The 14,449-nt window shown below is 37.3% G+C and overlaps 1 protein-coding gene across 8 annotated transcripts in view; it reads left to right on the forward strand.

Annotated features, from left to right (window-relative positions):
- SCAPER (S-phase cyclin A associated protein in the ER) overlaps window positions 1-14,449 on the forward strand; it is a 589,310-nt gene that overhangs the window by 38,408 nt on the left and 536,453 nt on the right. For all 8 annotated transcript variants that reach the window (XM_033189309.1, XM_033189313.1, XM_033189315.1 and 5 more), the window contains exons 3-4: window positions 565-682; window positions 5,227-5,297. In XM_033189309.1, the coding sequence (XP_033045200.1) occupies window positions 565-682; window positions 5,227-5,297 (189 nt within the window). The remainder of the gene's footprint in view (window positions 1-564; window positions 683-5,226; window positions 5,298-14,449) is intronic.

Genomic DNA, 14,449 nt, shown 5'->3' on the forward strand with positions numbered 1-14,449 from the left:
AAATTACGCATGTTCTGTGCAGTAGTTTGAGTTTTAAAAATTGCAATTTAAATTTACCTGTTAACAGCAATTATTATTTGAATCCTAATAACTTGGAGATAAAATTATGTAGCTAAAAACTGAATGTTGACTTACTTTAGCACAATCTCTAGGGAATAAAAAAAGGATTTTCCAAAATATTTTATGCTGAAGAGGTCTTTTAGGGGAGATATATAGGATGTTTGTAAAAACTGGTCTCTTTCACACTTGGACTTGTTGATGTGTAAGGGATGGTGCAGATATTAGTCCACAGCAGTGTTTGTGCTTTTTAGGCCACTTTTCAAACTTTAGATTATATTTATTATTTAAATAATTTGTTTATTTTTTAGAGTTACAAAACTCAGTGTTTTTAGATCTAAAAAAGACTTGTGACTTTCTCTTCTCTGTTTAACAACCTACCAAATCCAAAATTAGTGTTTTCTTTTTGAGAAAAATGTGAGAAATAATGATTTTGTTAAATATATTATATACTTTGACTTATGTAATATCTAATGATCTAATAAGTACCATTTTTTCCATACATAGGCTTCATTCCAGCGCTCCAATAGTCATGACAAAGTAAGGAGAATAGTTGCAGAGGAGGGTCGTACAGCAAGAAACCTAATAGCTTGGAGTGTTCCACTAGAAAGCAAAGATGATGATGGTATGTATTTAAAAAATTAGTTTCATTTTTGTAAATAAGAAGGATGTATTTAGTCCTAAATAGATAGACTGAAAACCGTTTGCAATTAGACCTCTTGGGGCTGATTAGTATGTTAAATAAGAAATGATTTTTTGTTGCTTTTATACACACATGGCTTTATAAAAGCCTTACAGTTAGTTTTGCTTTTTCAGGTAATAGTGAAATTTGAAATTGGGTTTATTGTGTTATTATGACTGGCAGATTAGGGCTTTTTAAAGTGGTAAGAGATTTAGTGATGTGATTAGACTTTGTCTCCCTACCCAAATCTCACCTTGAATTATAATCCCTATAATCCCCACATGTCAAGGGAGAGACCATGTGGAGGTAATTGGATCATGGGGGTGGTTTCCCCCATGCTGTTCTCATGACAGTGAGTGAGTTCTCATGAAATGTGATCGTTTTATAAGGGGCTCTTTCCCCTACACTCGGTACTTCTCCTTCCTGCTGCCTTGTGAAGAAGGTGCCTTGCTTGCCCTTCTCCTTCCACCATGATTGCAAGTTTCCTGAGGCCTCCGCAGCCATGCTGAACTATGAGTCAATTAAAGCCCTTTCCTTTATAAATTACCCAGTTTCAGGCAGTTCTTTATAAGCAGTATGAAAATGGACATTTAGGTTTTTTTCTTTTATTCTTATAAAAATAAAAAGATTTTAAAAAAATCATATTTATCATAATTAGGTGCAATTTAATGTAATACTTTAGAAAATAGAAGATACTTCTTTAGTTTTCATTATTATTATTTGAACTAGAAAAAAAAAATCCCCCCCCCCCCTTTAATGGCTAGAGGCAATGTGAAGCAACTGTTTCTGGGGATGTTGAAGATTGGATGGAGATACAGAAGTCAGGAGGTTGGCATACACTTCAGGAGACCTCACTTTGAAATTTTCTGAGGGCTTATAGAATATTCTTCATAGTTAGGTTTGTCTGATATCTTTTCATGACTAGATTCACGTCTGTGTTTTTAGTAGGAATTCTATAGAAATGATGTGTCCTTTTTAGTTAGCAGAGGAAGTTTATGATAACTGTCTCATTAATTTAATCAGTTGCTTTAAGTGTTGTCTGCCAAATTTCTCTACTGTAAAGTAACTAATTTTTCCCTATGTAACTAATGAGTAATTTTTGGTAAGATAGTTTGAAACTGTGTAAATATCCTGTTTTTGTTGAAACAGTACACTCACTACTTTTAGCTTCTATTGATAACCCTTGGCTTATGTTATACCTCTGGTGGTTGCAAAGTAGTGATTTGTTAACTCCATCATTCCTTCTGCATTTGTTAGCCTTCTAATATAAGGAAGAGCTTTAGCATCTCCTCTTTATTTTTATATGTATATATGTATGTGTGTATTCGTATTTTCAGTTTGTGTGGACTCATGGCTTCTTATGGTATTTAATGGGGTACAATTACTCTATTTTGATGCTCAGATTTTTCTTGATTTTTCAAATGGGAGACCCTTTAAATTGGCTCCTGTTCCTTTTGGCATGTTCTAATCATGTTTCCATTCTTTAAAAACATCTTTACACAAGATGTTTCAAGCTAAACAAGAATTCACCTGTTTTATTCTTTTAAATTTGTTTTTACACTTTATTTTACTTAAAATTTTCTTTAAAATATGTTTTAAATCTTTATCTTTTTTACATTTGGTCCTCTGACCCATTTGTAGTTTATTCTTACACATAGTGTATGGTATGGATCTAATTTTATCTTTTTCCTTATAGCTAACAAGTTGCCTCAGCATAACTTACTATGAAGTTTATCTTTGCCGCAGTTATTTGAGATTCCACCTTTTCTGTAGAGTGAATTTCCATATGTAATTGTATTCCATTCTACTAGTCTGTTTACCTAATTCATGTGTGAGTGCCATACTATTTTAATTATGGAGGTATTATGGTATTTTAAAATGCCTGCTTGGATCTGTCTTCCCCTGTAGCTTTTCTTTCTCAGTTTTCCTAGCTATTTTTAGAGAGCAGTTATTTTGAATTATAAAAACTATCAAATAGAGGGGAAAATTGGATTTATCTTTTGCAATTCAACTTCTTAATAGCTAATCTTTTCCCAAGGAGCTTATTATTACTTCATTTCTTTGACAGAAGTACATATCAACATGATTTATTACAAAAGTTAAAAAAAGTATTTTGTGGTTGCTGTGTATTATAAATATTTTTATATGAAATTGTATTATCTCATTTTCCATGGGTTATTCTGAACATAAAATAGTTCAAAGATGTTTCTATTACAGTTGTTTCTATTCAAAAAACAAAGAAAATATAATAAACATCTGTACATAATCTGATTTTTCATATAAGAACATAAATAATTGGCCAGTACAATTTTAAAGCTTCATTTGTAACTTTTGACTATTGTAACATAATACAACTGTAAGAACAGGCTGGGCGCAGTGGCTCACATCTGTAATCGTAGCACTTTAGGAGGTCAAGGCAGGTGATTGCCTGAGCTCAGGAGTTCGAGACCAGGCTGGGCAACACGGTGAAACCTTGTCTCTGCTAAAATACAAAACAATTAGCCGGGCATGGCAGTGGGCGCCTGTAATGCCAGCTGCTCGTGAGGCTTGAACCTGGGAAGCAGAGGTTGCAGTGAGCCCCGATCGCGCCACTGCACTCCAGCCTGGGGCACAGAGTGAGACTGCGTCTCAAAAAAAGAAAGAAAAACCAAAAAACTGTAAGCACAGATAATTAGAACTTTCTGAATATCTATAGTAATGATGACAAAAGAAGAATATTAACATTTACAATTTTTGTTAAGGATTATTTTATATTGTTAAAGCTTTGCCACATATAGGCAATTAAAACCTAAGTTTTTAATAGCAACTTGTTCTTGTTTTATGATTACAATGTATACTTAGGTGTTTCTGAGGATAATTCCACTTAAAAAAGTTCTGTGCTTCATATTATTTCTGTTTCTAAGCTGGTTTTTCTGCTGCATATTCTAAAAACTTGCTGGTACATTACAGCTTGTGCTTATTCTAAGCTGGTTTTTCTGCTGGATATTCTAAAAAAACTTGCTGGTACATTGTTTTATGTAATTAAAGGATGTGGCTCTGTAGGTTAGTGTAGCATTCTTTCCCTTCACCCCTGGTGGAACAGTGAGGGTGTCCCACTTATGTTGGATAAGTTGATAGCTAGGTCCCTGTGTGTTATGGCTCGTTTATACTGCTTCTGGGGACCTGGCCCCAAAATTATTTTGCAGAAAGGAAAATTATTCTGTTATACATTATAAAATTTTATTCCTATTTTGAAATGCTGGAGAGGTTGCAGAGAAAAAGGAACACTTACACACTGCTGGTGAGAATGTAAATTAGTTTGGCCATTGTGGAAAGCACTTGGTGATTGCTCAAAGAATTAAAAACAGAACTACCATTTGACCCAGCTATCTAATTACTAGGTATATACTCAAAGAATATAAATTGTTCTACCATAAAAATACATGTACGTGTATGTTCATCACAGTACTGCTTACAATAGCAAAAACATGAATAAACCTAAATGGCCATCAGTGGTAGACTGGATAAAGAAAATGTACATATATACAACATGGACTACTATGTAGCCATAAAAAGAATGGAATCATGTTCTTTGCAGCAATAAGGATGGAGCTGGAGATCATTATCCTAAGTGAACCAATGCAAGAACAGAAAACCAAATACTGCACGTTCTCACTTATAAGTGGGAACTAAATATTAAAGACATACACATAGACACAAAGAAGGGAGCAAAAGACATCAGGGCCTACTTTAGGGTAGAGAGTGGGAGGAGAGTGAGGATTGAAAAACTACTTATCAGTTACTTATGCTAATTACCTGGGTGATGAAATAATCTGTGCACCAAACCCCTGTGAAACGTAATTTGTCTGTATAACAAACCTGCACATGTACCTCTGGACCTAAAATAAAAGTAAAAAAAAAAAAAGAAGAATTTTATTTCTGTTTTGAATTGCTGTTGAGAATAGTAATTACAAAACAGTAGTGTCTTTCTTATAAAAAGAATGAGTGAGAAAATACAAAGAACTGAAACCTCACTTTTCACAAAGAAATTGTGCATTTCATATATCATAAACTAAAACAAAATATTGGGGTTTTATATAGAAAACATATAGTCTTAATTTTATTGTTGAAATGAAATTTGAACTTAAAGAACTATTTCCAGATTTGTATATAAGTTGAGGAGTACCAGTAACTGGACTTTGTTTTTAAAAGTTGTTAGAGTATTTGACTTCTTTAAGATGTTGATTTATTCCTGTTCAGAGAAAGGTATTCAATAATAGCAGTCTCTGGGACTTTGGAAATTTTTTGTGGTTGTTGTTTTAATTATATTGGTTTATATTGACCATGAACAGACTGTACTATACTCTGGTCTCTGGAAGGAGATTAAATGTTAGTATGCCTGAATGATTTGAGTAGTTTAGGTTTACATTATCTAATTACCTATAGTTCAATTTTATATTATCTATCATTCCGTATATCTACATATTTATTTTTTTCTTGCCTTGAAGGAAAACCTAAATATCAAACTGGTGGAAAATCTAAGAGGACAATTCAAGGCACTCATAAAACTACTAAACAGGTACAGCATCTATAACTTTTATACTTATTTACTTTTAATTTCAATTTCTGAATGTATTATAAATTATGAAAATCTTATTTTGCAGGATTTGAATATTATTTATCTAAATAAAAATTTAATGTACTTTTTAAAAACAAATATGTATATAGTAATCAGTGTGACTTACTTGTACTAAATACTTTACAGATATTAATTTATTTGGTTCTCATACCCTTTGATGTAAGCATCACAGTTATCCTCACTTACATTGAAGTTTTGTTACAAAAGAAACTGAGACAGAGAGAAGGCATATAGCTTACTAGTAAATGACACAGCCAGCGTTTGAACCCAGGCAGTTAATTCCTTTTCTTTTTTGTTTTTTTTTCTTTGAGTCTCACCCTGTTGCCCAGGCTGGAGTGCAGTGGTGTGATCTTGGCTCACTGAACCCTCTTCCTCTTAGGTTCAGGCAGTTCTCGTGCCTCAGCCACCCCAGTACCTGGGACTACAGTCATGTGTCACCACACCTGGCTAATTTTTATATTTTTAGTAGAGACAGGGTTTCACCATGTTGGCCAGGCTGGTCCCAAACTCCTGGCCTCAAGTGATCTGCCCGCCTTGGCCTCCCAAAGTGCTGGGATTACAGGCATGAACCACCACGTTCAGCCCTTGGAAGTTAATTTCCACAGTTTATGCTCTTAACTCCTCTGCTGTGCCTTCCATATTTGCCAGTTCTTTTATGATTTTCTTTCTTGATATAATGATGCCTTTAGGATGTAGGATAGTAAAGATATTTGGAATATAAAAATTTTTAATTGCTCTAATAAAATTTTGGAGAACACAAGCCTACTTTATCTTTTGAAGGTGTTTAGCGTAATTATAGTTAGTTTTTTAATCCATAGTTATTTTCTCTGAACTTTTCATAGGTGTTGTTATTTTATTTTATTAATTTAATTTAATTTTTTGAGATAAGGTCTCACTGTTGCCCAGGCTGAGTGCAGTGGCACAATCACAGCCCACAGAATCACTTGACCTTCTGGGCTCAAGTAATTCTCCCACCTCAGCCTCCAGAGTGGGCTGGGACCAGAGGTGTACACCGCTGTGCCTGGCTGATTTTTGATTTTTTGGACAATTATTTTGATATTTTTAAGTATATAGTATGTATTGTGTAAAATAAAATTTCATATGAGGAAAACATGGACTTCTAATCATGATATCATTGTGAGTTCACAAAGAGTCTCCCATCCCCACACACAAAGGCACCAATGATTTTATATGCATATATTTGTAAAAAAGATTAAAAATATATACATATATATGTTTTTAATATACACATATAACATATATACTTATATATGCACGTGTATACACATACATGTATATATTTCTTATCTATGTATATGTATTTTAACCTTTAGGTTCAGGGGTACATGTGCAGATTTGTTATATAGGTAAACTCGTTTCACGGGGGTTTGTTGTACAGATTATTTCATCACGCAGGTACTAAGCCTAGTACCCAATAGTTATTTTTGCTCTTCCTCTTTTTCCTCCCACCCTCAAGGAGGCCCCTCTGTTTGTTGATCCCTTCTTTATGTTCATGAGTTCTTATAATTTAGCTCTCGTAAGTGAGGACATGCAGTATTTGGTTTTCTGTTTCTGCAATAGTTCGCTAAGGTTAATGGCCTTCAGCTTCATCCATGTTCCAGCAAAATACATGATCTCGTTCTTTTTTATGGGTACATAGTATCCCATCATATATATATATATACACCACATTTTCTTTATCCAATCTGTTGTTGATGGGCATTTAGGTTGATTCCATGTCTTTGCTGTTGTGAATAGTGCTGCAGTGAACATTCATGTGCATGTGTCTTTATGGTAGAATGATTTATATTCCTCTGGTAATATACCCAGTAATGGGTTGAATGGTATTTCTGTTTTTTGCTCTTTGAGGAATCACCATACTTCTTTCCGTAATGGCCGAACTAATTTACACTCTCAGCAATAGCATATAAGTATTATCTTCACAACCTTGCCAAGATCTGTTGCTTTTTGACTTTTTAGTAATAGCCATTCTGACTGGTGTGAAATGGTATCTCATTGTGATTTTGATTTGCATTTCTCTAGTGAACAGTGATACTGAGCTTTTTTTCATATGCTTCTTGGCTGCATGTATGACTTCTTTAGAAAAGAGTTTGTGTTCTTTGCCTACTTTTTAATGGGGTTGTTTGTTTTTATCTTATAAATTTGTTTACATTTATTATAGATGCCAGATATTTATTAAACCTTTGTCAGATGCATAGTTTGCAAAAATTTCCTCCCATTCTGTAGGTTGTTTACTTTTTTTTTCGCTGTGCGGAAGCTCTTACGTTTAATTAGATCCCGTGTGTCAAATTTTGCTTTTGTGTCAATTGCTTTTGGTGTCTTTGTCAAGGAATCTTCCTATGCATGTTCCTATGTCCAGGATGGTATTGCCAGTTGTCTTCCAGGATTTTTATAGTTTTGGGTTTTACATTTAAGTCTTTAATCCATCTTGAGTTGATATTTGTATATGGTGTAAGGAAGGGGCCTAGTTTCAGTCTTCTGCATATGGCAACCCAGTTATCTCAACACCATTTATTGAATAGAGAGTCCTTTCCCCATATCTTGTTTTTGTCAGCTTTGTCAAAGATCAGATAGTTGTAGGTATGTGGCCTTATTTTTGGGCTCTCTCTTCTGTTTCATTGGTCTTTGTGTCTGTTTTTGTACCAGTACCATGCTGTTTTGGTTACTGTAGCCTTGTAGCATAGTTTGAAGTTGGGTAGCATTGATTCCTCTAGCGTTTTTTTTTTTTTAACTTAGGATTGCCTTGGCTATTTGGGCGTTTTTTTGGTTCCACGTGAATTTTAAATAGCTTTTTCTCATTCTGTGAAGAATGTCATTGGTAGTTTAATGGGAATAGCATTGAATCTGTAAATTGCTTTGGGTAGTATGGGGTAGTATGGCTGTTTTCATAATATTGATTCTTCCTACTCAGCGTGGGATGTTTTTCCATTTGTTCTTGTCATCTCTGATTTCTTTGAGCAGTGTTTTGTAATTGTTGTTGTGGAGATGTTTCTCCTCCCTGGTTAGCTGTATTTCTAGATATTTTATTCTTTTTTGTCACAATTTTGAATTGGATTGCATTCCTGATTTGACTTTCGGCTTGGCTGTTGTGTATAAGAGTGCTAGTGACTTTTTTGTTTTTGTTTTTGTTTTTGTTTTGAGACGGAGTCTCGCTTTGTCGCCAGGTTGGAGTGCAGTGGCACGATTTCTGCTCACCACAACCTCTGCCTCCCAGGTTCAAGCGATTCTTCTGCCTCAGCCTCCTGAGTAGTGGGACTACGGGTGCATGCCACCACGCCCAGCTAATTTTTGTATTTTTAGTAGAGGCAGGGTTTCACCACATTGGCCACAATGGTCTCGATTTCCTGACCTCGTGATCAGCCTGCCTCAGCCTCCCAAAGTGCTGGGATTACAGGAAGAATGCTAATGACTTTTTGTACAGTGATTTTGTATTCTGAAACTTTGCTGAAGTTGTTTATCAGTTGAAGGAGCTTTTGTACTGAGACTATGGGTTTTCTAGATACATAGAATCAAGTCATCTGTAAATGGATATTTTTACTTCCTCCCTTCCTATTTGGATGCCCTTTATTTCTTTCTCTTGTGTAATGGCTCTTGCCATGACTTCCAATACTGTATTGAATAGGAGTGGTGAGAAAAGGCATCTTTGTTTTGTGCCAGTTTTCAAGGGGAGTGCTTCCAGCTTTTCTCTGTTCAGTATGATGTTGGCTATGGCTTTGTCATAGATGGCTCTTACTATTTTGTGGTATGTTCCTTTAATACCTAATTTATTGAGAGTTTTTAACATGAAGATATGTTGTTATATTGAAAGCTTTTTATGTATCCATTGAGATAACGATGTGGTTTTTTTTTCTTTAGTTCTGTTTATGTGATGAATCACATTTATTGATTTGCCTATGTTGAAGCAACCTTATATCCCGGGGATGAAGCCTACTTGATTTTGGTGGATTAGCTTTTTAATGTACTGCTGAATTTGGTTTGCAGGTATTTTGTTGAGGATTTTTGTGTCAATGTTCATCAAAGATATTGGCATGAAGTTTCTTTTTGTGTTGTGTCTTGGCCACATTTTGGTATCAGGATGATACTGGCTTCATAGAATGAGTTGGAGAGGAGTTCTTTCTTCTCAATTTTTTTGGAATAGTTTCAATAGGAATAGTACCAGCTTTTCTTTGTATATCTGGTAGAATTTGGCTGTGAATCCTTCTGGTCCTGGGCTTTTTTTGGTTGGTAGGCTACTTGTTACTGATTGAATTTTGGAGTTTATTGTTGTTCCATTTAGAGAATCAGTTTGTTTCTGGTTCAGTCTTGGGAGGGAGTACGTGTCCAGGAATTTATCCATCTCTTCTAGGTTTTCCGATATGTATGCATAGAGGTGTTCATAGTGGTTTCTGATGGTTATTTTTATTTCTGTGGGGTCAGTGGTAACATGACATTTCCAGTTGTGTTTATTTGGGTATTCTCTTGTTTCTTCTTTATTAGTTTAGCTAGTAGCCTGTCTTGTTAATTTTTTCAAAGAACCAACTCCTGGATTTATTGATCTTTTGAATGGTTTTTTATGTCTTGATTTCCTTGGGTTCATCTCTGATTTTGTTTATATCTTGTCTTTTGCTAGTTTTGGGGTTGATTTGCTCTTGCTTCTGTAATTCTTTTACTTGTGATGTTAGATTGTTAATTTGAGATCTTTCCAACTTTTTGATGTGGGTGTTTAGTGCTATAAATTTCCCTTTTAATATTGCCTTAGCTGGATCCCAGAGATTCTGGTATGTTGTATCTTTGTTCTCATTAGTTTCAAATAACTCTTTGATTTCTGTCTTCATTTCATTATTTACTCAGAATTCATTCAAGTGCATGTTGTTTAATTTCCATGTAGTTGCATGGTTTTGGGTGATTTTCTTAGTTTTGACTTCTATTTTTATTACATTGTGGTCTGAAAGTGTATTTGGTATGATTTCAGTTCTTTCTGCATTTGTTGAGGATTGTTTTATGTTCAGTTATGAGGTCGATTTTAGAGTATGTGCCATGTGACAATGAGAAGAATGTATATTCTGTTGCTTTTGGTTGGAGAGTTCTGTAGAAATCTATCAGATCCATTTGGTACAATGTTGAGTTCAGGTCCTGAATATCTTTGTTAATTTTCTGTCTTGATGATCTAATACTTCCAGTAGAGTATTGAGGTCTTCCAGTCTTTTTGTGTGGGAGTCTAAGTCTCTTTGTAGGTCTCTAAGAACTTGGTTTATGAATCTGGGTGCTTCTTCTGTGTTGGGTGCATATATATTTAGTATAGTTAGGTCTTGTTGAATTGAATCCTTTATCATTACGTAATGTCCTTTTTTTGGTCATTTTTAAAATCTTTGTTGGCTCAAAGTCTATTTTGTCTGAAGTTAGGATTGTAACCACTCCTTTTTTTCTGATTCCCATTTGCTTGGTAGATATCCCTCCATCCCTTTATTTGAGCCTATGTGTGTCTTTATGTGTGATACAGGTCTCTTGAAGACAGCATGCCATTGGGTCTTATTTTTTTGTTTTAATCCAACTTGACACTCTGTGCCTTTTAAGTGGGGCATTTAGCCCATTTACGTTCAAGGTTAGTGGTATGTGTGGATTTGATCCTGTCATGTTGTTGTTAGCCGGTTACTATGCTGGCTTGTTTGTGTGGTTGCTTTATAGTGTCCCTGGTCTGTGTATTTAAGTGTGTTTGGTAGCAGTTCTTCCTTTCTATATTTTGTGCTGCTTTCAAGGTCTCTTGTAAGGCAGGTCTGGTAGTCATAAACTCAACATTTGCTTATCTGAAAAGGATCTTATTTCTCCTTTGCTTAGGAAGTTAAGTTTGGCTGGATATGAAATTCTTGGTTGAAGATTTTTTTTCTTTAAGAATGTTGAATATAGGCCCCCTGTCTCTTCTGACTTGTAGCTGAGAGGTCTGATGTTAGCTTTATGAGGTTCCCTTTGTAGGTGACCTGCCCCTTCTCTTTGTTAAAGCTACCTTTAACATTTTTTCTTTCATTTCAATCTTGGAAATCTGATGATTACATGTCTTGGGGGTTGATCTTCTTGTGTAGAATTTTGCAGGGGTTCTCTGTATTTCCTGTATTTGACTGCTGACCTCTCTATCAAGGGTGGGAAAGTTTTCATGGATACTATCCTGAAGTATTTTTTCAAGTTGTTTGTTTTCTCTCTATCCTTTTCAGGGATGCCAGTGATTCATAGGTTTGACTTCTTTACAGAATCCCACATTTCTCGGAGGTTTGTTCATTCCTTTTTCTTTATTTTTGTCGGTCTTAATTCAGAGAGCCAGTCTTCAAGTTCTGAGATTCTTTCCTCAGCTTGGTCTATTCTGTTAATACTTGTGATTGCATTGTGAAATTCTTATAGTGTGTTTTGTAGCCCTGTTAGATCTGTTAGGTTCTTTTTTATACCGGGTATTTCATTTTTCAGCCCCTGTATTGTTCTTTTGTGATTCTTAGTTTCCTTGGATTGGGTTTTGCCTGTCTCCTGAATCTTGATGATCTTTGTTCCTATCCATATTTTTTTTTTTTTGAGACAGAGTCTTGCTCTTTCACCCAGGCTGAAGTACAATGGTGCAATCTGCTCACTGCAACCTTCACTTCCTGGGTTCAAGTGATCCTCCTGCCTCAGCCTCCTAAGTAGCTGGGATTACAGGTACCCGCCATCATGCCTAGCTGATTTTTGTATTTTTGTAGAGATAGTGTTTCACCGTGTTGGCCAGGCTGGTCTTGAACTCCTGACCTCAGATGACCCTCCCTCCTCAGCCTCCCAAAGTGCTGGGATTACAGGCCCTATTCATATTATGAATTCTATTTCTGTCATTTCAGCCAGCTCAGCCTGGTTAAGAACCCTTCTTAAAGAACTGATGTGGTCATTTCAAGACATATGACACTCTGGTCATTTGAGTTACTGGAGCTCTTGCATTGGTTCTTTCTTTTCTCTGAGTATGGTGTTCCTTTAACTGCAGTGTAATTTGAGTAATTAATGGACTTCTTGATGTTTTCATAGGACGGAAGCTTTGTGCAAGGTCTTTATTTGTTGCTGACTTCTTTTGTTTAATTTCATGGGGATGGGAATGTTAGCAATACGGTTTGGCTCTGTGTCCCCACCCAAATCTCACTTTGAATTGTAATCCCCATAATCCTCATGTGTCAAGGGTGGGACCAGTGGAGGTAATTGGATCATGGGGGTGGTTTCCCCCATGCTGTTCTTGTGATAGTGAGTGAGTCTCATGAGACCTAATGGTTTTATAAGTGTCTGGTATTTCCCCTGCTGGCACTTACTCTGTCCTGCCACTCTGTGAAGAAGGTGCCTGTTTCTCCTTTGCCTTCTGCCATGATTGTAAGTTTCCTGAGGGCTCTCCAGCCATGTGGAACTGTGAGTCAATTAAACCTCTTTCCTTTATAAGTTACCCTGTCTCGGGTATTTCTTCATAGCAGTGTGAGAATGGACTAATACAGCAGTGTATTTTTGGTGTGGAAGCTTTGGGATGTGATCCAGTACGTGGTGCTTAAGTGTATTGGTCCGTTGATAGGTTCTTCCTTGGTCGTGTGGTTTCTTCACAGTTGTAACCTTGCTCCCTCTCAATGCTCTCAAAGTGTGGGCTCCTCTCCCACTGTCTTTAGATTGTGGCTTGACACTCCCAGGCTGCCCACTGCAGCTCTGGGGTGATGTTTCTCCCCAACTTGGAGCCAGTAGAGGAAGGGACTTTAGCAGTGGCATCACAGGATGGAGGGTCTGTGCTGTGGGCCCAAGCTGGGGGTTCCCTGTCTGTTGATGAGCAGGGGGTGGGTGGGACACGTGGGAGACAGACTGGCCTTGTCTCCTTGGGTTGACTGCAGTTTGTCGAAGGTATGGATAAGGCACTTTGGGTCTTGGTTCCTTTGTTAGTCTGAGGGTAGCAAGTACTGTTCCATGGCAGAGGTAGTAGCAGAGAGGCTTTTGGTTACCCTTAGGGGCTCCACCTCCAAGAAATGTGGAGCCACTGTTACTGAGGGTGTTCAGCCACTGGGATGGGGCAGCTGCACTGCTGGCATGAGCTTCGGGTTCTGCTTGTTGGGGAGCAGGGAGTTGAAGGCTCACAGGGAGGAGAGGTTGGTCTCCTCTCTGTATGGTAGCTGTGATATACTGTAAGTTTGAGTTTAGCCCTTAGGCTCTTTGTGTCCTCCCCTAGTCCAAGGGCAGGAGGGATAGCACTGTTACTGTGGCAGTGGCCAAAGGGCTGTCGTATGCCTTTGGGAGCCTCTTCCCAGGGAAACTGCGTGTCACTACCAGTGGGTATGCTCAGCCATGGCTGGGGTGACTGTTCTGCATTCATGAGCCATGGGCCCTGCCTAGTGAAGAGTGGGGTGGGGGTTCTAGGGAGGAGGGGCCGCACTCCTGTCTGTATGGTGGCTGTGGTGTGCTAAAAAAATTACTAAAACCACTTGATAGATTTTTAAGTACATATTATATTTTAAAAATTATATAGTAAGATACATGCACTAATAAATTGAGTGTATTATTTGATGTTCCTTTCAATACACATTTAAGAAACTATTATCTCAGAAGGGGTAGGCATAAAAGAAATCTTTGCCCGGGCGCGGTGACTCACGCCTGTAATCCCAGCACTTTGGGAGGCCGAGGTGGGCGGATCACAAGGTCAGGAGATCAAGACCATCCTGGCCAACACGGTGAAACCCTGTCTCTACTAAAAATACAAAAAAATTAGCTGGGTGTGCTGGCGGACGCCTGTAGTCCAGCTACTGGGGAGGCTGAGGCAGGAGAATGGCGTGAACCCAGGAGGTGGAGCTTGCAGTGAACTGAACCGAGATTGTGCCAGTACACTCCATCCTGGGCTACAGAGCGAGACTCTATCTCAAAAAAAAAAAAAAAAGTAATCTTTTAGGCCAGGCATGGTGGCTCACACCTGTAATCCCAACACTTTGGGAGGCTGAGGCAGGCGGGTCACCTGAGATGAGGAGTTCAAGACCAGCCTGGCCAACATGGTAAAACCTCATCTCTACAAAAATACAAAAATTAGCCAGGCATGGTGACTGTAATCCCAGCTACTCGGGAGGCCGAGGTGG

Source organism: Trachypithecus francoisi, unplaced genomic scaffold, assembly GCF_009764315.1.
Source record: "Trachypithecus francoisi isolate TF-2019V2 unplaced genomic scaffold, Tfra_2.0 Lachesis_group3, whole genome shotgun sequence".
Classification (NCBI taxonomy): domain Eukaryota; kingdom Metazoa; phylum Chordata; class Mammalia; order Primates; family Cercopithecidae; genus Trachypithecus; species Trachypithecus francoisi.